The sequence below is a fragment of the Myxocyprinus asiaticus genome, chromosome 11, assembly GCF_019703515.2.
Source record: "Myxocyprinus asiaticus isolate MX2 ecotype Aquarium Trade chromosome 11, UBuf_Myxa_2, whole genome shotgun sequence".
Lineage (NCBI taxonomy): Eukaryota > Metazoa > Chordata > Actinopteri > Cypriniformes > Catostomidae > Myxocyprinus > Myxocyprinus asiaticus.
In genome coordinates this window covers 30,715,174-30,738,439 of record NC_059354.1, presented here as the reverse complement: position 1 = coordinate 30,738,439, position 23,266 = coordinate 30,715,174, and the positions used below count along the sequence as shown (strand labels likewise).

The 23,266-nt window shown below is 37.9% G+C and overlaps 2 protein-coding genes across 8 annotated transcripts in view; one reads left to right on the top strand and one right to left on the bottom strand.

Annotated features, from left to right (window-relative positions):
* The first annotated feature begins 4,074 nt into the window (after window positions 1-4,074).
* Window positions 4,075-16,033, top strand: LOC127447805 (dnaJ homolog subfamily C member 3-like). 2 transcript variants are annotated; one of them, XM_051709865.1, is made up of 12 exons: window positions 4,075-4,264; window positions 4,947-5,057; window positions 5,242-5,366; window positions 5,444-5,518; window positions 6,015-6,167; window positions 6,487-6,668; window positions 8,766-8,885; window positions 9,967-10,072; window positions 10,167-10,287; window positions 10,943-11,075; window positions 11,190-11,338; window positions 15,494-16,033. In XM_051709865.1, exons 1-12 carry the CDS (start codon window positions 4,183-4,185, stop codon window positions 15,649-15,651), a joined length of 1,515 nt encoding a protein of 504 aa, XP_051565825.1. In that variant the 5' UTR covers window positions 4,075-4,182; the 3' UTR covers window positions 15,652-16,033. The 2 variants fall into 2 exon arrangements, with proteins under 2 accessions (XP_051565825.1, XP_051565826.1); XM_051709866.1 differs by lacking the exon at window positions 5,242-5,366 and having other exon boundaries at window positions 4,125-4,264; window positions 15,494-16,029.
* The window catches only part of LOC127447807 (UDP-glucose:glycoprotein glucosyltransferase 1-like), a 36,093-nt gene continuing 24,184 nt past the window's right edge, over window positions 11,358-23,266 (bottom strand). For 4 of the 6 annotated variants that reach the window (XM_051709868.1, XM_051709870.1, XM_051709872.1 and 1 more), the window contains 2 exons: window positions 22,827-23,009; window positions 18,709-22,311 (listed from right to left, as the gene is read on the bottom strand). The gene's annotated coding sequence lies outside the window, so the exon portion shown is untranslated. Of the gene's footprint in view, window positions 14,180-15,875; window positions 16,766-18,708; window positions 22,312-22,826; window positions 23,010-23,266 lie in introns of those variants that run through there. The other 2 variants (XM_051709873.1, XM_051709871.1) reach the window with 2 other exon arrangements.

Here is a 23,266-nt window from a genome sequence, read left to right as displayed (position 1 = left end):
GCCATGTCACAGCCACACCTGAGCAGTGGGACCTGGAGATGGTTCCCACCCTTATACCCACCCTTAGTTCTCCTGAGCAGGCAAGGGGAACTTTCAGCCCTCCGATCCCGCCTGGACCCTCCGAGCCCTGGACTTTGCCTTGGCCTGTCGGCCCCTCGACATTGCCTCAGCTCGGCGTTCCCTCGGCTCCACTACGGTCCTTCAGCCTGTCGGCTGTGCCGGGGTCCCTCGTCCCTCTGGCTCCTCCTTGGTCTGTCGGTCACCTGGCTCCACTTTGGCTCTCCGATCCTCTGGCTGCGCCTCGTCCCTCCGATCTGTCAGCTTCACTGGGGACCTCCTTCCCTACGGCTCCACCTTGGTCCTCAGTCCCACCGGCTCCACCTCAGTCTTCCGATCCCTCAGCTCCGCCTTGCTCCTCCGAGCCTCCAGCACCGCCTTGGTCCTCCCTGCCATTGGCTCCACCCTGGCCCTTCGAGTCTTCGGCTACTCTCCGGGCTCCACCTTCCATGGCTCTGCCCCTCGAGCCTCTCACGGTTTCACCCCCCACGGACTTTGCCCTGGTCCCATGCCCCTCGCCCTTTATCGCCACGCCACGCCCCACGCCTCAAGACACTCCCCCCCCCGCTCCCTACAGAACTTTGAATTTATGTCATGTTTTACGTGTTTTGTTTATGTGTTGGGGTGTCAGGAGCCACCCCTTAGTGGGGGGGATATGTCATTTATTTTGAAATTCTAGTTCCTGTTTCATGTCATGTGTTCCTGTTTCCCTTGTCATGTGATTTCTGTTTTCCCTCCAAGTTCATGTGTCATGTTTTCATTGGTTTATTAGCTTGTTATGAGTTCTGTTTGTTCATTGGTTTATGTTCTCCCATGTCTTGTATTTAAGCCCTCATGTTTGCATTGTCTAGTTGTCAAGTATTGAATGTGAATATTGTTTTGTAGTCATAGTCAAGTCTAGTTTTTGTTAGATCACGTTTATGGTTAGGGTTTTTGGATTTCACTTATATAATAAACTGCACTTGGGTTCTCATCTTCATCATCGTCTTCATCATTGCCGCAGCCAACAACGTTACACTAAACTACATCTGGCTTCTCTTCCTTAAGTATTAAAAGTAACCCTTGTGGTGAAAATTGGACAAAACTTATAGGATTAGCCAAAGAAAGTTTTCATTTTCCACAAATACATTTTTAATGACCTTATAAGTAGCTCTAATATTTCCTCCATTTCACACCACAGAGTGTTTTCTCAACAACTCTTACCGGAACTGAACTTTCCTGACAGAAGCAGACTTAGGCCTCTGCAATTACGAACAATTTGTTGTCTCCAAATATCAGACATTTTTCCAATTACCAATGAGAATTTTTTTTTTTTTTCACCCAATTTGGAATGCCCAATTCCCAATGCGCTTTTAAGTCCTCGTGGTCGCGTAGTGATTCGCCTCAGTCCGGGCGGCGGAGGATGAATCCCATTTGCCTCCGTGTCTGAGACCGCCAACCCGCGCATCTTATCACGTAGTTTGTTGAGTGCATTGCCACGGAGACATAGCGCGTGTGGAGGCTTCATGCTATCCACCGCGGCATCCACGCCCAACTCACCACGCACCCCACTGAGAACAAGCCACATTATAGCGACCACGAGGAGGTTACCTCATGTGACTCTACCCTCCCTAGCAACTGGGCCAATTTTGTTGCTTAGGAGACCTAGCTGGAGTCACACAGCACACCCAGGGATTCGAACTAACGAACTCCAGGGGTCATTGAGAATTGTTTTTTTTTTCTCTGGACATGAATAAAAAGTATTGCATTAAGTTGTCGTTGCATATTTCCAACAATAGGATATCTTGTCAGCAAATCATTCAAAATATTGTTTATTTTGTTATTTTTGCTCTTAGGGTGAGCATGACCTCACGCTGTAAAACACGTTTGCACGCTGCACCCATTTGTTTAGGATCCTAATTTTTACTGCAGGTAACTCTGTATGATATTTTTTTGTGATAATGTGGAAGGGATCCAGAAAGGCACGTTTTTACACTGGGATTGGCTCCTCCAAATTAGAGTATGTGTGTGTAAGTTTGTATTGATTAACTGTGATGCAAGTAGATTACAATGGGGCTAAAGGCACCCCGGGATGAAAGGCATTTTTGCTCCTAAGCACAAAAGTGAAACTCCGCCTATGCACTGCTTATCTCACTATTGTAACCACTGTCCATTTAAGTCACATTTGTGAAAATCTCAGGAGATCAGCAGTTACAGAAATACTCAAACCAACAATCTGGCACCAACAATCATCCATGCGATTATCTAATTAGCCAATCATGTGGCAGCAGTGCAGTGCATAAAATCATGCAGATACGGATCAGGAGCTTCAGTTAATGTTCACATCAACCATCAGAATGGGTAAAAATTTGATCTCAGTGATTTGGACCATGGCATGATTGTTGGTGGTGTATAACATAGAATGGAGTATGTACATGTGCAAGTGGTAATGTATGTGCAAGTTAGGGGTATGTACAGTTATTGAATTAAATACGTGAATTTACATATGCACATGAGATATGTATTTACATTATTGTACTATGGGGGAGTCCTGAAGCAGTTTAATTGTTCATGAGGAAAATGGCCTGAGGGTAAAAACTATTCTTGTGCCTGGATGTCCTGGCGCTCAGTGCTCTGTAGCGCTGGCCAGAGGACAACAGTTCAAAGAGGGAGTGGGCAGGGTGTGTGGGGTCTAGAGTGACTCTACCTGTGCGTTTCCTCACTCTGGAGACATACAGGTCTTGGAGGGTGGGCAATGGGGCACCAATAAACCTCTCAGCAGTCCTGACTGTCCGTTGTAGTTTCTTTCTGTCTGATTTGGTGGCTTAACCAAACCAGACAGTTATAGATGTACACAGGACAGACTCAATGACGGCCGAGTAAAACTGTGTCAGCAGCTCCTGTGGCAGGTTGAACTTCCTCAGCTGGCGAAGGAAGTACAACCTCTGCTGAGCCTTCAGAAGTGATATAAAAGGATTGGGTGAGAAACAGATCAATATTTAATTCACCCAGTGTCCAACGGATATAGCAAAGGAAGTCCTGCCTTACAAGTAAACAAGCCAATCACCTTTTAGATACAGACATCGCCTGTCAATCAACTCAAGAATATGCATGCGCTTTAGCCAAACAAACTGAGAAAATCAGATCTGAGCTAAAGAAACACAATTTATGATACCAGTGTTCTCAGGATTTATTGCTGATTTTAAATATGTTCTTTAATCATAATCTTGACTAACTGTTTTGTGGATTTTGGTCTTTCCCAATTCAAGTAGAACTGTATTTGTATGGTGCTTGTTTACATAGAAAAATAGCTGCCCATCCTGCCCGGGGGCATTCCAAAGATGGCCAACGAGTGGACTGACTTGCCTTGAAAGGGACTTTGATAGCACTTAGGAGGGCTGTTGAAAGTGGACATTATATAAAAAAGGACTTAAATATTGATCTGTTTCTCACCCAATCCTTTTATATTGTGTCTGAAGACATGGATTTAACCACCGCAGTCGTATGGATTACTTTTATGCTGCCTTTATGTGCTTTTTGGAGCTTAAAAATTCTGGTCACCATTCACTTGCATTGACTGGACCTACAGAGCTGAGATATTTTTCTAAAAATCTTTGTGTTCTGCAGAAGAAGGAAAGTCATACACATCTGGGATGGCATGAGGATGAGTAAACGAGACAAATTTTCATTTTTGGGTGAACCATTCCTTTAAGTTTAAATTTCTAACATAGTTTGCGTGTTTACGTCTAGGGTGTTGGTGAAAACACACTGACATAATTTTAGGCAGCACAATTTCTAATATTTACTTTTTTTAAGGTAAATTCTTTCTGAACAAAAACCTATCACTTTTATTACACGCAAACCAAGAAGTTAAAATTATTTTAATTCACTAATACATTCATCTCTGCTTCAAGGAGCTTGCTTACTGCTCCGCATGCGCAGACAGAATCAAAATAATGATGCCGTGGCTGGCCTCAGTTGACCACGGCGCGATAGGCGGGGTTTGAAGAAATATCAGCCAATCAGAGGGGCCCACGACCAATGGGTACGATGTCTGCTTTCCTTACAGACATGCAAATGCCAAGCGTGTTTTTAGCAAGTTTATACAATATATGAGGGATTTGACTGAGTAAAGGAATATAAAACATGGTTGCTCTAAACCCAGTAGCGCACAAATTACTAAATTACGTTCCCTATTTACTGGTCCTGATCGATTTTCGATACGAAGGTAAGTGATAAGTGCTGATGCTGGTTAATTAAATTAAATCTTTTAACGAGGGTTTTACTTTATCTAGAAACTATATGTTAGTCCTCATGAAAATGATTTTGAGAAAGTGACTAAAGATATTGAAGTCAGTGAGGGATGAAAAATAACAGCAGTTTAGATGTCCTCATCTGTTAATTTCCAGTTTATCTGTTTACCTGTCAGGCATGCCTTAAACCTCAATAATAATGATGATCAATAACTGTCTTTGAACTCTAAGTTATTGTGGTGTTGATGTGTTATGTATTGTATGTTGCATATTGTATATAACTGCTCTAACTTTTGCATTTCTAAAAAGAATACCACTTAATGTTTTTAACTCTGGTATACTCTGTTCTAGTGTACTTTTGTATACTGTACTGTAGTACTTTAGTGTACTTTGAAAGATGGGGGCATACTATACCATACTAACTCTATACTAGTCTACTCTAGTGTACTATAATTTACTGTACTGTAGTGCAGTCTAGTCTGCTTGACTCTACTATACCGCACTGGAGTGAAATGTACTCCACTCTAGTGTATTTGAATGAATGATGGAGGCATATTATATTATACCAACAAGTCTACTCTAGGGCACTCTAGAGACATTCTATGTGGTCCATTCTAGATGTCAAACTCCGTTTGCTTTTCACACGATGAATTTCAGGAGTTATTGGTGGGAAGGATGGTGGTGTTGAGACTCATCTGGAGATGGGGAAGAAGCTTCTGGCCGCAGGACAGATGGCTGATGCTCTGTCCCACTTCCATGCTGCTGTTGGTGAGTTTGGACCATCCAAATCTACAGTATGTAGGACAAATGTGCTTTTGTACATGTCAGTATAAATGTTATATGGTGAGTAGTGGGAATTTTGCATGCATTGATCTCATAGTGCAGCTTTGTTGTATACTGTTTTTCTAGATTTATCCTTTTTTTTTTTTTTTTTTTTTTTTTACATAATCAGATGGAGACCCCCAAAATTATATGGCTTACTATAGAAGAGCAACTGTGTACCTAGCCATGGGAAAATCTAAATCTGCACTACCAGACCTTAGCAAAGTCATCGAACTTAAACCAGACTTTACATCGGTGAGTTCTGCTCCGCAGAGAACACTGATGTGTTAGTCAATATGATTTATCAAAACCTGTTGTTTCTTAATCCAAAGGTGAGGCTTCAGAGAGGCAGCCTACTGCTGAAACACGGCAAACTTGATGAAGCAGAAAGTGATTTCAAAAAAGTGGTGAGTAACACTTGTATTATACTGCCACATAATTGCTAAAAACGATTCCTTATTAATATTTGCAAAATCTGGTGCAGGTTTGTAAAAGCACGGACGGCATAAACAATTATTACAGTGCTTTCTTGATCACATATGAACATTTTAATTAAGGCAATATTTATTTTCTCCCTAATTAAGTCTTCCCAAAGTGCCTTAGTTCTTATTAAACACTCAAATGTCTATGTATTCCCTCTTCATAGTATTCTCAGTTGAGACAATCAGTGGGGCATATTACCAGTCTAATATCCCAAAGGCTTAATTTCATCTACACACTGTAAATGAGCATACAGAACCGTTCTACTCTAATAGAAAGTTGAAATCAATGGCAATATTGAATTATGGTAAAGCTATTGTTAATATCTGTCCTCAAGGATGATACAGTAAAAAAATAAATAATGAAAAACAAAATATTTTAATAGAGTGCATCTTTAATATTTTTTTTCCCACTCCCATCCAGCTCACATCAACCCCAAGCAGCAGGGAAGAGCAGGAGGCTCAAAGCCAGTTGAAGAAATCTGATGAAATTCAGAGACTGGTGGCTCAGGCTCAGAATGATTTCAACCGCAAGGACTACGGCTCAGCCACATCACACCTTGACATCATCATTGAAGTGAGTTTACCTGAATTAACTCCCTTCCTTTAGCAGCACAAATGTTTGTATGGAACTTAGAGGTGCGTATTTACTGTAGGCTATCCACCCATCTATTTTTTTGTCTTCGTGCATACACAAAGCATTGTTTGTGCTCTATGAGAAGACTCTTTTTCAGAAATGTCATGTTAGTTTGCCTTTTTGAAACTAGATAGCAAGGAGTTGAAAGCAATACAAATATCATGCTTTCATATAATTGCCAATAATAAAGGATTGTTTACAACACTACCATAGATCACTCTTATCAAGTAACTTTTGTATTTACTTGTCATCTTCTCAGACATGTGTTTGGGATGTGGACTCCAGAGAGATGCGGGCTGAGTGTTTCATTCAGTTGGGTGAAATGGGCAAAGCCATCAGTGACCTTAAAGCTGCTTCAAAACTAAGAAGCGACAACACTCAGGCTTTCTACAAGCTAAGCACCATCTATTACAACCTGGGAGACCATGAGATGTCCCTCAAGTAAGATTTAAGATATGTTTGTAATGCAGTAGTGTACTGTTTATTGCATATTGTGCAGTATAGACACTATGTACTGCCTAATATTTAAGAAAATAATTTTAAAAATGGTACGTGAAACAGTGTGCAGTATGCAAAGATAAATGTTTCAGACAGAAGTATGCTACATACCTGTCACATGACTTGTAGTTTTCAACTTGGAAATAAATATGTTTATTTTGCATTTAGTAAATAGAATTGCTTCTGTTTCTTTGAACACACTAAAAATGGTAGGTCGAGTGCAGTTTATTGCATTGTGGAATCCAGAATGGAACTTGACCGGTAGTGGAATTTACCGATAGCTAGGGGTGGGTAAAAATATTGATTTTCTGATGCATCACATTCTTTATTTTAAACGATCAAATCCAAGATCGATCTTTTACGAAGTGCAACCCTCCACTACAATGAGAGGAAGTCACTAAACATTTGCAACCAAATTTCGCACCATGCGACTAAAATGTATATATTTGTCAACTTGCTACACAATGTTTACATTGAACTCACCAGTACTTGTTTAGTATTTTAGTGAAGTATTCAGCAGCGAGATGCTTTCAGTGCATGAGGATAAAAGTTGACCAAAGACGAGATCCACGCAACCAATTTGTCATTGAATAATGTCTCTTTTAATACCCTTTCTGCTCTCTACAGTCATTTGTTGATCAAAAACAACTATAAAGAAACATTTAATTCTAATCATGCATAGCACAGATGAGAGAGCCATTTACAGACGCTCTTTACAGAAATGCCTGCTTTGTTAAAGAGACAGTACCAGTTTTAGCACGTGTTCATTAAATCATTGTAAATAGTATAAAATAAACATGTAACAAAAATAATTTATGAAATATAATATCTTATTGATTGAATACATGGATTTGTTCATTTTTAAAAAGCCAAAATGTGACAAATGATGAAAAGGCTAATATAATTAGTAAAATTTATATTTTTGCAATGTACCTAGTTAGAAGGTCCCCTGCATAATTAACAACATTAGCTGGGAGAGAATTGCTTTCATATGTAAGTAAAAGGGACATTATAAATTATATATACCCATATATATCGAAATTAAATCGAGAGCTTGTGAATCGCAATCGAATCAAATAGGAAAATCTGTATCAATACCCAGCCCTACAGATAGCGATAACTAAGATGGTGGGAAAGGCCAGTAGTGTCAAAATCGATTTGGAGAATGTAAAAAAATGTGTCTTATACTTTCCTTACTATGAAGGGCACAGACTTAGAGGCTACAAGAGTCCAAAATGAATAAAATCCCAGATGCAGTTTACTGTTCAACTAAAATAAAAAAAAATAACCAGAAAAATGTAAGTGAAGATTTGGTGCAAAAAGTAGGACTTTTAACTTTAAAGAAGCCAGAAACACACATAAATCCTTTTTTTTTTAAATTTTTTTTTAATTTTTATTTTTTTATGGAGACCTGGCCCTATTACAATGCTTCCAGATTTCACCAGGAATAAGGTTTTTTATTATTATTCATAAGATGTGAAGTTGGAGTTATGATGCATGTGCTTACAGGGCACGTTTCCAGAAAATCGCTTTTTTCTTTGCAAGCCCTCGCTTCAATTTAGAAAACTTGCTTATCTAATCAAAATAACTAAATATGCACTGATGTGAGGATAGAAATATGGATGAATATTACCAATGATGAAAGATTTAGATACAGCAAATCCCCATGAGGTGTCAGTGATTGTTTTATTTCACTTCTAGAGGCCGATGTTATACTCTAGAACCAAATTGTTCTAACTGTAGACGCCTCCAGCACCAGCAACAGAGGAAATGGTGTAAAAAAAATAAAAAAAAACCATTGCCAACTATTGGCATAGATTTTTGCAGATAACTGATAGATCCAAAAAGCAAGTATCGGCACCAGTTAATCAGTAAAACTGATATATCAGTCAGAAAAATAGTACAAATAGTATTAGTATGGTAGTATACTGTTCCTAACTTACCTTAAATTTGGACAGTGCCTTCAAAACCCAGCTAGATCTAGGTTTAACAGTGTAAGAACTAACCAGCCTCTTGTTCTGCTTTTGTTTTTGTCTGCAGTGAGGTGAGGGAGTGTCTAAAGCTGGACCCTGATCATAAGCAGTGCTTCAGCCACTACAAGCAAGTTAAGAAGCTCAACAAGCAGATCCAGGCTGCTGAAGAACTGATCCAGCAAGAGAAGTATGTCTGTCCCAATACTGTTATGTGACTTGCCTTCCACAAACATAGATGTTGGTTCAGCTACCTAATATACAAAATGTATATAATTTTGGCCTAATTGACTTATCAAGCTGATTTAGTCATTTAGCAGATGCTTTTAATTAATACAATTAAGAGAAATATGAGGTATCTTAATAAAGGGCACAATGGTGATATTTTATATGTGGACTACTTTCCTTTGAATCTACAACCTTTCATTTACCAGCTAACAACAAGTTACGAGGATATGTCAGGTTACATTATTACAATAATTGTCCAAAATTCAAAATCAGAATGAGCTTTATTGCCAAGTATGCTTCCACATACAAGGAATTTTTCTTGGTGACAGAAACTTCCAGTGCACAAACAATACAAAAAGAAGACAGAGATAATCCAAAAAATATAATAAAAATAAAAAGCGACTAGAAATATAAGTATACACTACCGATCAAAATTTTGAAACACTCATTCTTTATAATTTTTTTTCTTCACATTTTAGAATAATAAAGTCATCAAAACTATGGAATAACATAAATGGAACTATGTGAATTATGTTGTGACTAAACAAAATCCAAAATAAATCAAAACTGTGTTATATTTTAGCATCTTCAAAGTAGTCACCCTTTGCCTAGAATTTGCAGACATGTACTCTTGACATTTTCTCAACCAACTTCTTGAGATATCACTCTGGGATGATTTTTAAACAGTATTGAAGGAGTTCCCATCTATGTTGTGCACTTATTGGCTGCTTTTATTATTTGGTCCAAGTCATCAATTTCAAAAACTTTTTGTTTTATAATGAAATAAATTAATATGGTGGTACAATTATATTTTTGTCTACAAAACTAATTTCAAACATTTAAGCATACGCCTTCAGATCAAAAGATTTTTAAGATCATAAGAAACATTTCAGTCAAGTGTTTCAAAACGTTTGACTGGTAGTGTATATAGAAATGCACAATAAGACATTATATATATATATATATATATCATATCATGATATCATATCATATCTTCATCAAATCTTAAGGACATTAATGATTGTGTTATCCCAAATCCACAGATACAGTGATGCAGTTAGTAAATACGAGTCTGTTATGAAGACTGAACCAAATGTTCCTCAGTTCATACTTGATGCCAAAGAGCGCATATGCCACTGTCTGTCTAAGGTAAGACTAAGCTCCCTGACCACCAGGTGTCACTGTTTACCAAAGCATACACTGCATTGTAATGGAGTGGATATGTTTTGGTCTTATTCCATAGGACCAGCAAACTACCAAAGCCATCTCAGTATGCAGTGAAGTTCTGAACTCAGATGCTCAGAATGTGAATGCTTTGAAAGACAGAGCAGAGGCCTTCCTCCAAGATCAGCAATATGAAGAAGGTATGTGTGAATCCACTATAGTTGAATGCTACTATAGACATTACATACATTACAGACATTTTTACTTGTATACACAGTTTAAAGTTTTTCAGGTGAACAGAATTTTATAATGACTGCTTTCCAGCAAATGTATGTTTCTGGTTTGTGTTTCGTAAAAGGGGGAACTTTTTTTTTATCTTGGTATTCCTTTTAAAGCAATAGTTTACCCAAAAATGAAAATTCTTTCAGCATTTACTCACCCTCATGCCATCCCTGATGTGTATGACATTCTGTCTTCTGCTGGACACAAATTAAGACTTTTATATAGAAATCTAGAAAGGATACTAGAAATCATTGCCTTGACTAAAAAACAATTGGCCTATATTATCAGCTTTGACCAGATTACTGTGTGAGTATATTAATCTAATGGTAGTTTAATAAAACTTGTAAAACTTACAATTTGCCCATACACATTCAGATGAAGCCCACTGGCCTGGTGAGCCTTTTGAAAAGTGTAGTCATTTTATTTTTAAGCTTGGTGTATGTTCATCTATAGAATTACTTTTGTACTTCCCTATTCAAAGTATGAAGCAAATTGGCCCATTTAGAAGCTGTTTCCTAAACATTGCTCTCTAAATGATTGAAAGGAATAACAGAATTGTGTTCTCTTTAACAGCCATCAAGGACTTTGAGAGTGCTAAAGAACATAGTGAGAATGACCAACAGATCAAAGAGGGACTGGAGAGAGCACAGCGCCTCCTTAAACAGTCCCAGAAGAGAGATTATTATAAGATTCTGGGTGTGAAGAGGTTAGATAAGAAATACTACTAAAAAAAATACATTTTACTATAAACTCTATCAGCTAAATGTTCATCAATACAGAGGCTTAAGTAAAACACTCTTAATTAATGATGTGGTTGCAGAACTGCCCAAAAGAAAGAGATCTTGAAAGCATACAGGAAGTTGGCACAGCAGTGGCATCCAGACAATTTCCAGGATCCAGAGGAAAAGAAAAAGGCAGAGAAGAAGTTCATAGACATTGCTCAAGCCAAAGAAGTTCTAACTGACCCAGGTATTAACCCAAGTCTCATTTAAAATGCTATACAGTATCTGCTAGTTTTAAACCAGGAAAGCTTTGTGTGCTCTGTAAAGGTTCTGTGGTTACTTTGGTATTGGGTCAAGACCTTGGAATATGTTGTTAAAGGGATAGTTCACCCAAAAATTAAAGTTCTCTCATCATTTTCTCACCCTCATGCTATCCCAAATGTGTATGACTTTCTTCTGCTGAACACAAACAAAGATTTTTAGAATCTTTAGGTCCTCAAAATGCAAGTGAATGGGTACCAAAATTTTAAGTTCCAAAAAGTACATAAAGGCAGCATAAAATGAATAAGACAGTGGTTTAATACGTATCTTCAGAACTGATATGATAGGTGCAGGTGAGAAACGGATCAATAATTAAGTAATTTCTTACTATATATTCTCGTCCCTGACCAGTAGGTGGCGATATGCACAAATAATGTGAATCAGCAAAAACAAAAGAACGGGAAAATGAAAATGGATATTGATAGTGATATTGGCAGATATAGTCTATAACGAGATAACAACTTTCGCGTTTTTACCATAGGAGAGAATGTAAAGGTCAACTAGCAAGTTATGACTAAGTCACCATTTGCGGGTACCATACAAATGAATGGGGAGAGTGATAAACTGATACCTACTTGTCACAATATTTTCAATACATATTGTCAACTTTAAACGGCCATTTTTAAGGTAACTGACGAGTTTTGACTTTTACTTGAGAGATTTCACACAAAAATTAAAATTGTCATCACTTACCTTCATGCTGTTGCAAACCTGTATGACTTTATTTCAGTGGATATCAAAAGGAGATATTAGGGAGTTTCAGTCACCATTCACTTACATTGAATGAATAACAAGATGCAGTGACCGTGAATGGTGACTGAGACTAAACGTTTTGCTTAACATCTCCTTTTTTGTTCCATGGCAGAGAAAAATTCATACAGACTCAAGGGTGACCAGTGATGACAGAAATTTAATTTTTAAATGAATTGCCCTTTAACTACCTGTTAAGATAGTCTTTAAAATGCTAGACCTTATTCACAGCAGCGCCATATTAAATTTTTTACGAGAATGTACGTCTATCCCTCACAGTCTCGTTGTCAGTCTCTTCAATGGGCTGTACTGCAGTTTAAAGTGTTTTTGGATCGTTCTGCAGACAAAACATTGGAAAAATCTCATTTCAAGGGCACTCAGTAGACAAAAATCTCCAGACAACATGAGTTGTGGAAAATCAGATGGGATATTGGAGCTTTTTACAGATTTATACTATGCATGCCATTTAAAGAGATGGTAAGTCTATCCCTCACAGCTTCATTTCCATTCCCATTAAAAATCAAACATGGCACTACTGTGAATAAGGTCTATAGACCAATCCTCTTGTTTAAAAAAATGTCAGCGCATGCGCAGTAAGTGGTGGCAGAAAGCCCACTGACTGTTGTTAGATTTGACAGATTAGATGATTAAACGAAAGTATGACACAAAACCATCATAAATACAAACATATTCTTAGCGATACAATGACTATAATAAAATGAGTTAATAAATAACGTAATCATGTTCACTATAAATTTTTGCTGCAAAGTTGTGAGTTGAAATGATCTCAGTCAAGTCAGCTCTGTTGATGGCTTGAAGCTACAGCAGTCAACTAGAGCCCTCGGAATTTTTCAACAACGTAATCCGATAAAAGTTTACTTTTTATGCATGGTTTTTGCCACCACTTCTGTGTTTACATAAGCGGTGACATTGCCAAAGCATTGGTCTATTGCGTCACATCTTGCTGGAAAGCAAATGACTAGAGATGGGTCACAATATAGGCTACATACTAAAGGCTACATGCATTCTTAATGAATTCATTTAGAGTTTTAATGTTGTATTAACTTATTTAAAAAAAAGAAAACACAAATGCACAATAAAATATAAAAAACATGTCCAGAGACATCCAAGTAGTCTCAGTGGTTTTGTATTTACTAGCTTAAGAATTATTATTTTTTTATTTATTTTTTTTTATTATTATTGCAAAAGTGGTCTTACATTTTTCTTTTATTTGGCCTTAAAGTCTTAAATTTCATTCCTTGAAACCTACAGAAACCCTGTGTAAAGTCTTAGTCATCGTTGTGTAGTTTGATTAAATATGATTGTAAATTGTGTATAAAAGTAAATAAGTAAATAATAATTGTATTTAGAACCCCCAGTGAGCAAGCCGAATGCGACTGTGGCAAGGAACACAAAACTCCATAAGATGTTGGTTAATGGAGAAAAATAACCTTGAGAGAAACCAGGCTCACTGTGGGGGCCAGTTCCCCTCTGGCTAAACAGCTTGAATATAATGCCAATATTAGTTCTCTATGTGCAGTGCATGTCATGGTTGAAAATGAGTAAACTAAGTAAGTGTTAAGGGCCAGTGTTTAAACAAAGATTTTGTATGAACTAAGATTACTAATGTCTTTGAAGTTCATTCTGGATTAATTGCATAAGTTCACATACAGTAGATGCATTGTCTTTTGTTAGTTGGCCGATGAAGGCTTTTGTTAGCAATTAATTGATAGTCTATGTATTCCATTTTAAGAGTGTAGTCCATCAATAGACCAAGGTGATGCAGGCAGAGATCAGTGAGGTGCATCGCAGGTCATTTCATGAGGTCTATTCGAAGTCCAAGGTTCAGGCAGTGGCATATGAAGCATCCCATGTCTTATGGTTGGAGTTGTCGTCACTTCATCCCCTTAAGTCCATCGTAATAAACTGAAGTGATGTCTGGTTGGCACCGGCTGTAGCTGGATCTGACCAGCTCTGGTAACCTCGGGATATGAATCTGAGGTGGAAGAATGCTGTTCTACAAACATTGAAAATTAGATTTTCAAAGGACACCTTGGTATCAAATATAACCTAAGTTCTTTAGGTCCTGTAGAAGATGATGTAACAGTATATCCATCGAGAGTAAAAATATATTTTAGCTTTATATTTTTAGAGGTTTTTTGGTCCAATAATTAGTACCTCTGTTTTGTCGGAATTGAGTAGAAGGAAATTTCCGGCCATCCAATCTTTGATTTCATTGATACACTCTGCTAATTTGGAGAATTGTGAAATTTCGTTAGGTTTCGAAGAAATATAAAGTTGGGTATTGTTTGCATAAAAGTGGAAACTATTCCATGATTCCTGATAATATCTCCCAGGGGAAGCATATTTAAGGAGAAAATCAGAGGCCCTAAAACTGATCCCTGTGGCACTCCATACATAACTTTTGTTTGATTTGAAAATTCCTCATTTACACAAAGTGGTAGCTGTCTGCTAAATAGGACCTAAACCATGCTAATGCAAGTCCACAAATGCCAACATAATTCTCAAGCCTATTCAAGAGAATGTCATGATCTATGGTGTTGAAAGCAGTACTAAGATCTAAAAGCACTAGAAGAGAAATGCAGCCGCGATCAGATGATAAGAGCCATTTGTAACTCTAAGTGCAGTCTCTGTACTGTGATAGGACCTAAATCCAGACTGAAATTGTTCATATATACTATTTATTTCTAGAAATGAACATAGTTGGGAGGACACTACATTTTCTGGTATTTTCGACATAAACGGGAGATTTGAAATCGGTCTATAATTAGCCAATTCTCCAGGATCAAGCTGTGGCTTCTTAATAAATGGTTTGATAACTGCCATTTTAAAGTTTCTTGGGACATGTCCTAAGGATAATGAGTTAATAATGTTAAGAAGAGGTTCTGAGATTACAGGGAATATATCTTTTAAGAGCTTAGTTGGAAATGGATCTAATAAACGTTGTGGCTTTTAATGTTTCGATAAGTTTGGTTAGCTCTTGTGACCTATGATGGGATAGGCAGTCAATTCATTAAATGTCCTCACAAAAGCTGTTTATTCAGCATACTCGAGGATCTCCTCCACAGACATAAAAAAAAAAAAAAAAAAACCCCAGCCTTGTCTCCTTGCCAGTGTACCGCCATAGAATGTCTATGAAACAGCTGCGTTATGCTGTTATGCAAAGCTTGTAGGCTTCCCTTGCTAGAAGGGCTCTGATAGGGGTCATACTATTTTATTTTATTTTATTTTATTTTTGTTTTTAGTTACTTACACATGGTGTTTCTTATTCAGTGCTTTGATGCAGTCATGTTCTTCTGTGCCACTGCAGAAATGAGGAGTAAGTTTGACCAGGGTGAGGACCCCATGGATCCTGAGAGTCAGCAGGGTAGAGGACATCATCAGCACTTCCACGGGGGCTGGGAGAACTTCCATGGATTTAATCCTTTTGGTTCTGGACCTTTTAATTTCAAATTCGGTTTCAACTAAGGCTCAGCTGAAAGAATTTGGTGGGGGGCCTGACCTGAATGTGTGCTGGAGTCAGCCAAGAGGAACTGGAACCAGTTGACTCTGCCCACAGGCACTGTTCTGGCATAAAAAGTGGCTTGAAACATGCATCCCATGCTGTTCAGTGGGCAAGTGATCCTACTTGATAACTGTTTTCCATTGCAGATTTTTCGTTATTTGAAGCAGCTCCTCTTCTTTCAAGGATCTTACAAGTCAGAGCGCAAGCTTAATTGCCAAGCAACGTCGGTGCACATGTTGACATTTTTATTCCCAAGAATAATATGTACATAGAAAACGGCACTATTTTTCTATGAATCAAATAGTGCTGTAAATACAGAAATAAAGAGATATGAGTGCTTATTTAAATGAAAAGGAATTCTTGTCTGTTTTTACAGAGCATCCATCTTTGCATCCAAATCACACACTACAATCTCTAGAGAACAGCAGAGAGACATTTAGAATGATCAAATTAACCATACTTGCACTCCAAAGATTTTAGACATAAATGTGACTACTGCTCACCCATCGAAAAGCTAAGGTAAAACACATTTTTAAGTCTGAGATATTTGAAGTTAACATTTACTTGAATTATTACATTTTGAACACTAATGGGTGAAATCCAGTATGCCACAAATGAGTTTATCCCTCTCAGAATTCTATGGAGGAATGTGCACAATGTTTTTTCATTATAAATACAATACTGTATATATAAACCAGTGCCATTGTAAGTCCGTAAACTGACCAAAAACAGCATATAACACTGTAATTTCTTTACCTTTCAGTCAACAATTATTTAAAAAAACAAAACAAAAAACCTGAAATGTATACAGCATAGTTTCTACCAAAGTTAGAAAGGGCTGAAACTGAACCTTCATTAAAAAAAATGACATGAAGTCCTTTAAAAACATTTCTTTGTGTGTAATTCCTCAGTGTTCCCCAAGCTGTAGTGTAAACAGAAGGCCTACTTCTTGGTGTTCCTTTTGGATAATATCTTTGTATGATTGCTTTCAAGCTTCACAGGAAGATTAGGCACAAACGCCACTTTCCTCTCTGCTACCGTGAGCACAAAAGTGCTAAAGTTCATCATGTCGAGTACCTGTTAAAATACAGATGTTCAGAAACTAATCTAAAATAGAGTTTGAAATGAACACTAATGACGTCTGAGACACAAAGCACATTTTGACAACATAAAAACTTTGTGCTGCTATCACAAAAAGCTTGGAACAGTGACATCATGTTTGAGAAATGACTACTCTTATGATGTGCTATTATGACTAGTCTCGATATATTCACAAAATGTGTACTCTTTCTTGATAATCCCATGGGTTTGTATAATTTCTTTTTCAAGTGTTGCAATTTCATAATATGGGTAATAACATTCCAACTTGTATAATTTTTGCATTTATATTGTTAATACCATATCAGCACCATATAGGCTATATTTTTGTGGCAAGACCATGCTGAAATCAATCAATCAATTAAATAAGATTAAATTAAATATTATCCAAAATGATAAGAAACTTAGGGGTAACCATCAATGACCAGCTTAACTTCACCGACCATATCTAAAAAACAGCCCGATCATGTAGATTTGCACTCTACAACATCAGGAAGATAAGCCCCTTCCTCTCTGAACATGCCACACAACTCCTCATTCAGTCTCTTGCCATATCTAGACTGGACTACTGTAATGCTTTTTTTAGCAGGCCTTTCTGCATGCACAATTAAGCAACTGCAAATGATCCAGAATACTGTAGCATGTCTGGTCTTCAACTAACCCAAGAAAGCGCATGTTACACCCCTCCTTGTCTCTCTACACTGGCTTCTAGTTGCTGCACATATCAAGTTCAAGGCTCTGATGCTGGCATACAGAACATTCACTAGGTCTGTGCCAGCTTACCTAAAACCATTCCTGCAGAGCTACGTTTCCATCAAAAGGCTGTGGTCTGCAAATGAGCGGGCCTTGTGGTACCAACACAAAGAGGAACCTAATCACTTTCATGGACTTTCGAATTCACTGTACCTTGATGGTGGAACAACCTTACCAACATCATCCGTGAAGCAGACTGCCTCTCTGTCTTAAAAAAAACAGCTAAAGACACAACTTTCCCATGAGCACTTATATATATCTACAGATACATTCCACAAGACAAAATAATAGTCCTGTTTAAAAGTAAACATCCCCTTGATTCTTAATGTGGTGAATTGCTTCTTCGATGATCAATGACTGAATTATTTGTGATAGTGACAGCATTTGTGGCATAATTTTGATTACAACAAACATTTATTTCGACTTGTTCCTCCTTTTCTTTAAAAAAAAAAAAAAAAAAAAATCTGAGGTTACAGTGAGGCACTTACAATGGAAGTGAATGGAGACAACAAAAGTGACTGTGGCCAATTTTTGGAGGGTTTAAACAGAAAATCTTATAATTTTATAAAAGCACTTGCATTAATTCTTCTGTTAAAACTTGTGTATTATTTGAGCTGTAAAGTTGTTTAAATTGTCATTTTTACAGTCATTTTAGGATTTTTTGAAATTACATCTTCATGGTAATGAAGTTGTAAAATTGGCTATAACTTTACACAGAAAAGGTAAGTGATTTTATCACATTGTAAATCATGTTTACACACATCTTGTTTATGTCTTGTGGCTATATATTTGAAACTGAGTATTTTAACATTCAAAAATTGGCCCCATTCACTTCCATTGTAAGTTCCTCAGTCATTCAGATTTTTGCTTTTTTTTTTTTTTTAAGGAAAGGAGGAACGAGTCTAAATACATTTTTGTGGTAATTAACATTATGCCACAAATGCTGTTGACTGAGCTTAACTTGTATTGGACCTGGAATATTCCTTTTAAACAAAATGCCATTTTAATGACATTATTAAATGTCCTGTTTACTTTTCTTTCTTTTTTTTTTTTTTTCTTAAACAATACACATCTTGAGATGCAAACTTTTGCTCTCTCTCTACATACACATACATACATACATATACGGATATGGTTTGCTATATATCTTATAGCAAAAGATGGCAGAATTTTGTAGTAGTCTTTGAAATATAAGGGAAAAAGTAAAAAAAAGAACAAAAGCCCTAGACTTACCAACTGTAAGTCTGAGTAAAATAAACCCATGTCCCACAGGAGTAAAAGCATTTCATGCTTAACCTGGTACACGTATAATTGAGGCGAGAGTGTTTGATGGAATGACATAATCAGTTTTCAACAGAACCTGAGTCCATGTTTTGAGCCCGTGTTCCGTCTGCTTAGTAACAGCCCTCACAACCATTTCTCTGACTGCTGTCTCTAATGAGACATTTCCCTCTCCACCTCCCGGCAGCAGCCGGCAGGGAAGGAGAGGGTGTAAATGAGACTACTATTTTTGTCCTTCTGTGTATGTGCATTAGCCATAGTGGGAATGAAGTAATCCTGATGTGATCAGACTGCAGGCATTTTAACCAGATATCATCACTTTATTATGGTTTGAGGGCATTCTTTTGTGAAATTGTAACAATAAGACATGAATTTGTCATTCTTGCTGAAATAATAAGCTAATCTGTAACGAATACATACTGTGGGTTTTTGCTTGAGGATATAAAATATCTAAATTCCATACAGAACAAATAGTAGTAAATTGTATTTTTGCTTTCCCATTTGCTCCAACAGCAAAAGAAAACATCCACTATTACATTTCCATGACTTTCCAAAAGAGGAAAAAATACAGAGAGATGGATTACAGCAGTCAGATGTCAAATCTATTGTCACTCCCTCAGCAGCTGTATTTGAAATTCTATGGAGCAGTATTGTCTATTTTGTTTTATTATTAATAACAGGGTAATATAACACAATGTATAGTGATATAAATATAAAAATTTAAATTATTATTAAATATAAATATATATGATTTCTCGGGACACCTATTTCAGTGATATTTGTTAGATAATATGGACAATTTGTGATTTAAAAAAACAAAAATCAAAAGCTGATTATCACTGTTTTTGATTAGGTTATAAACGAAAGGTCCTCTCACTTTCAACTGCTTTTATTTTCAGCAAACTTAATGTGTAAATATTTGTATGAACATAAAAAGATTCAACAACTAAGACATAAACTGAACAAGTTTCACCGACATGTGACTAACAGAAATGGAATAATGTGTCCCTGAACAAAGAGGGGGTCAAAATCAAAAGTAACAGTCAGTATCTGGTGTGGCCACCAGCTGCATTAAGTAGTTAACACCAGTGCATCTCCTCCTCATGGACTGCACCAGATTTGCCAGTTCTTGCTGTGAGACGTTACCCCACTCTTCCACCAAGGCCCTTGCAAGTTCCCGGACATTTCTGGGGGAATGGCCCTAGCCTCACCCTCCGATCCAACAGGTCCCAGACGTGCTCAATGGGATTGAGATCCGGGCCCTTCGCTGGCCATGGCAGAACACTGACATTCCTGTCTTGCATGAAATCACACACAGAACGAGCAGTATTGCTGATGGCATTGTCATGATGGAGGGTCATGTCAGGATGAGCCTGCAGGAAGGGTACCACATGAGGGAGGAGGATGTCTTCCCTGTAATGCACAGTGTTGAAACTGCCTGCAATGACAACAAGCTCAGTCCGATGATGCTGTGACACACCGCCCCAGACCATGACGGACCCTACATCTCAAAATTTGATCCCGCTCCAGGGTACAGGTCTCGGTGTAACGCTCATTCCTACGACGATAAACGAGAGTCCGACCATCACCCCTGGTGAGACAAAACCGTGACTCATCAGTGAAGAGCACTTTTTGCCAGTCCTGTCTGGTCCAGTGAAGGTGGGTTTGTGCCAATAGGCGACGTTGTTGCCGGTGATGTCTGGTAAGGACCTACCTTACAACAGGCCTACAAGCCCTCAGTCCAGCCTCTCTCAGCCTACTGTGGACAGCCTGAGCACTGATGGAGGGATTGTGCGTTCCTGGTGTAACTTGGGCAGTTTTTGTTGCCATCCTCTACCTGTCCCGCAGGTGTGATTTTCCGATGTACCGATCCTGTGCAGGTGTTGTTACACGTGGTCTGCCACTGCAAGGACAATCAGCTGTCCTTCCTGTCTCCCTGTAGCGCTGTCTTAGCCGTCTCACAGTACAGACACTGCAATTTATTGCCCTGGCCACATCTGCAGTCCTCATGCCTCCATGCAGCATGCCTAAGGCACGTTCACACAGATGAGCAGGGACCCTGGCATCTTTCTTTTGGTGTTTTTCAGAGTCAGTAGAAAGGTCTCTTTAGTGTCCTAAGTTTTTATAACTGTGACCTTAATTGCCTACGTGTCTCAACGACTGTTCCACAGGTGCATGTTCATTAATTGTTTATGGTTAATTGAACAAGCATGGAAAACATTGTTTAAACCCTTTACAATAAAGACCTGTAAAGTTATTTGGATTTTTTCAAAATTATCTTTAAAATACAGTGTCCTGAAAAAGGGACATTTATTTTTTTGCTGAGTTTATATATTTATACCATGGTCTGTTCGAATATTCGATTCTGATAGGCTGGAACGCATGCGTATAAACTGTTTCATGCACAGGTAGTTCTAGTCTTTTCAAGTAGTTATGCTTCTGTTCAAATGACCTCCAGATGCGAATATAGTCTCAGAGCTGAGATTAACCATCACATCACAAAACAACATCATCAAGTCATGCAGTGACTTGTCATCTTAAATCAACTGTGAAGCTACAAGAAACATGGAAAAGACAACAATGTTCATCAGCCCCGTACTACTCACCCAAAGCGCATGTAAGGAAAGTATGGTTTGACATTCAGCTGTTTTGTACGGAGGGGGAGAAAAGGAAACCGGGACCTATCAAATGTGTCTTTTTCTGTCTGGCAAAATGCGATAAGATGATTTAAACTGTACTGTAATATGATAAACATTTTCTAATATTGCTGCTATGCTCAACGTGTGCACCTATAGTGGCTAGAGAGCGCCTGCATTGATACATTGCTGACTGAAGCTCTGGAGACTTTTTTTTTTGCGGTTTAGTGATTGTGCAAGGCCATATGACAATTTTATTCTTAATTCAATCAATCATGCAGCCTTAATGGATGCCATATGGATGTCTCAGAGGTCAAAGTCTGCAGGTTTAGAGTGTTTTGGATGGTTTTCCCCACTTTTACAAATATCACGTCAGCAACACCATTTTTCTCATTAATATAAAAATGACAAAGAATAGGAATTAAATATTACATGTTCTGAGGAGTACCAACTCTTCTACATTATATGGCTATTATTACTTTTGGTCTACTAATTTCAAACATTTAAGCATACGCCTTGAGATCAAAAGGTTTTTAAGATCATGAGAAACTTTTCAGGCAAGCGACCCCAAACCTTTGAACGTTAGTGTAGATTTCGCCAATGAAATGTTACAGCAATCTAGAATTTATTTTTTGGTTACCATTTTGAAAAAAAAAAAACAGATATTCTGTGTTTTCAGAATAAAGTGATAAACCTGATGTGGTATCTACTGTGTCCAAGATGAGAGGCCCAGTAACCAGTTTTTCAAAAACGGTAGCCTTCCATTTCTCTTCGGCTGTTGCAGAATGGAGTATACCTGTAGGGGGCCCCCCCTAGATCAAGATCTCTCAGCTCCTTCAAATCTGTCCTGACAATCTAAATAAAAAGCATTCAGGTTTATGTTTTGCAATTAGAAAAGTTCAAAGAATTGGTGAAAACCCAGTAAATGTTTCAACATTTCTGACAGCTTATTTAGTTTTAAAGTGACACTTCCACATGTTTGGAATGGCATACTACTATAATATTACTACTATTAGCCAAAATTTTAATCAGACTGCCAAGAGCAAGACATTTTAACACAATTAAAGCAGCACGATTTATGATACCAGTGTTGTCAGATTTTATTGCTGAATTGCTGATGTTATTTGACAGTAATCTTGACCAACCATTTTGGAGATTTTGGTCTTTCCCAATTCAAGTAGATGAGAGCTGTACTTGTATCCATAGAAAATAGCTACACAGAGCATTATGAGCATGGTCACCAAGTGACTTGGCTTACCTGGAAAGGACTTTAATGCCACTTACTGAAATAAACATGGTGATGAAATGATGACAACAATGTATTCCATTCCAAACACAGCCACTATTGATTTTCTCATGTCTAACGTCACCTGATCAGCATCAACAAAGATGATCTTGTCCACAGCCAGGGGAAAGAGAACATCCAGGAAGAGGCTCTTGTAACCCCAGATGATGTGCTGCTTTTCTGTCTGCTGGTGAAGCCAGCGGGGCGCCTTATACTGGACCAGTTCATACTCGAAACCATACACCTTTGCCATGTGAGCAGTTGTGTCCTTCACACATTCACAAACATAAAGAACTAAATTGTAGAGGAACACACACTATACTAGTGCATCCATTAAAATCAATTTAAGCATAACTTCCTTTCCCCCCCCCATTTTTTTTTTTGTGTGATAAAGCGCTTTCTCTTAACAGCCTTTAATCTCTTTAATGGCTACATTCGTGTTTAGGTGATGTTTAAGAATGACACTTTTTGCAAACCCCCGTAATAAGTCGTTTTCCTAAATGCATGTAAACATGGTCAAAGTGT

Bases quoted from the DNA above. Each gene is read 5' to 3' on its own strand.
- LOC127447805 (XM_051709865.1), top strand. From the start codon at position 4,183: ATGGTTGCTCTAAACCCAGTAGCGCACAAATTACTAAATTACGTTCCC. The intron at 6,168-6,486 runs GTGAGTTTACCT...TCATCTTCTCAG, and splicing joins ACCTTGACATCATCATTGAA to ACATGTGTTTGGGATGTGGA. The intron at 11,339-15,493 runs GTATTAACCCAA...GTGCCACTGCAG, and splicing joins AGAAGTTCTAACTGACCCAG to AAATGAGGAGTAAGTTTGAC.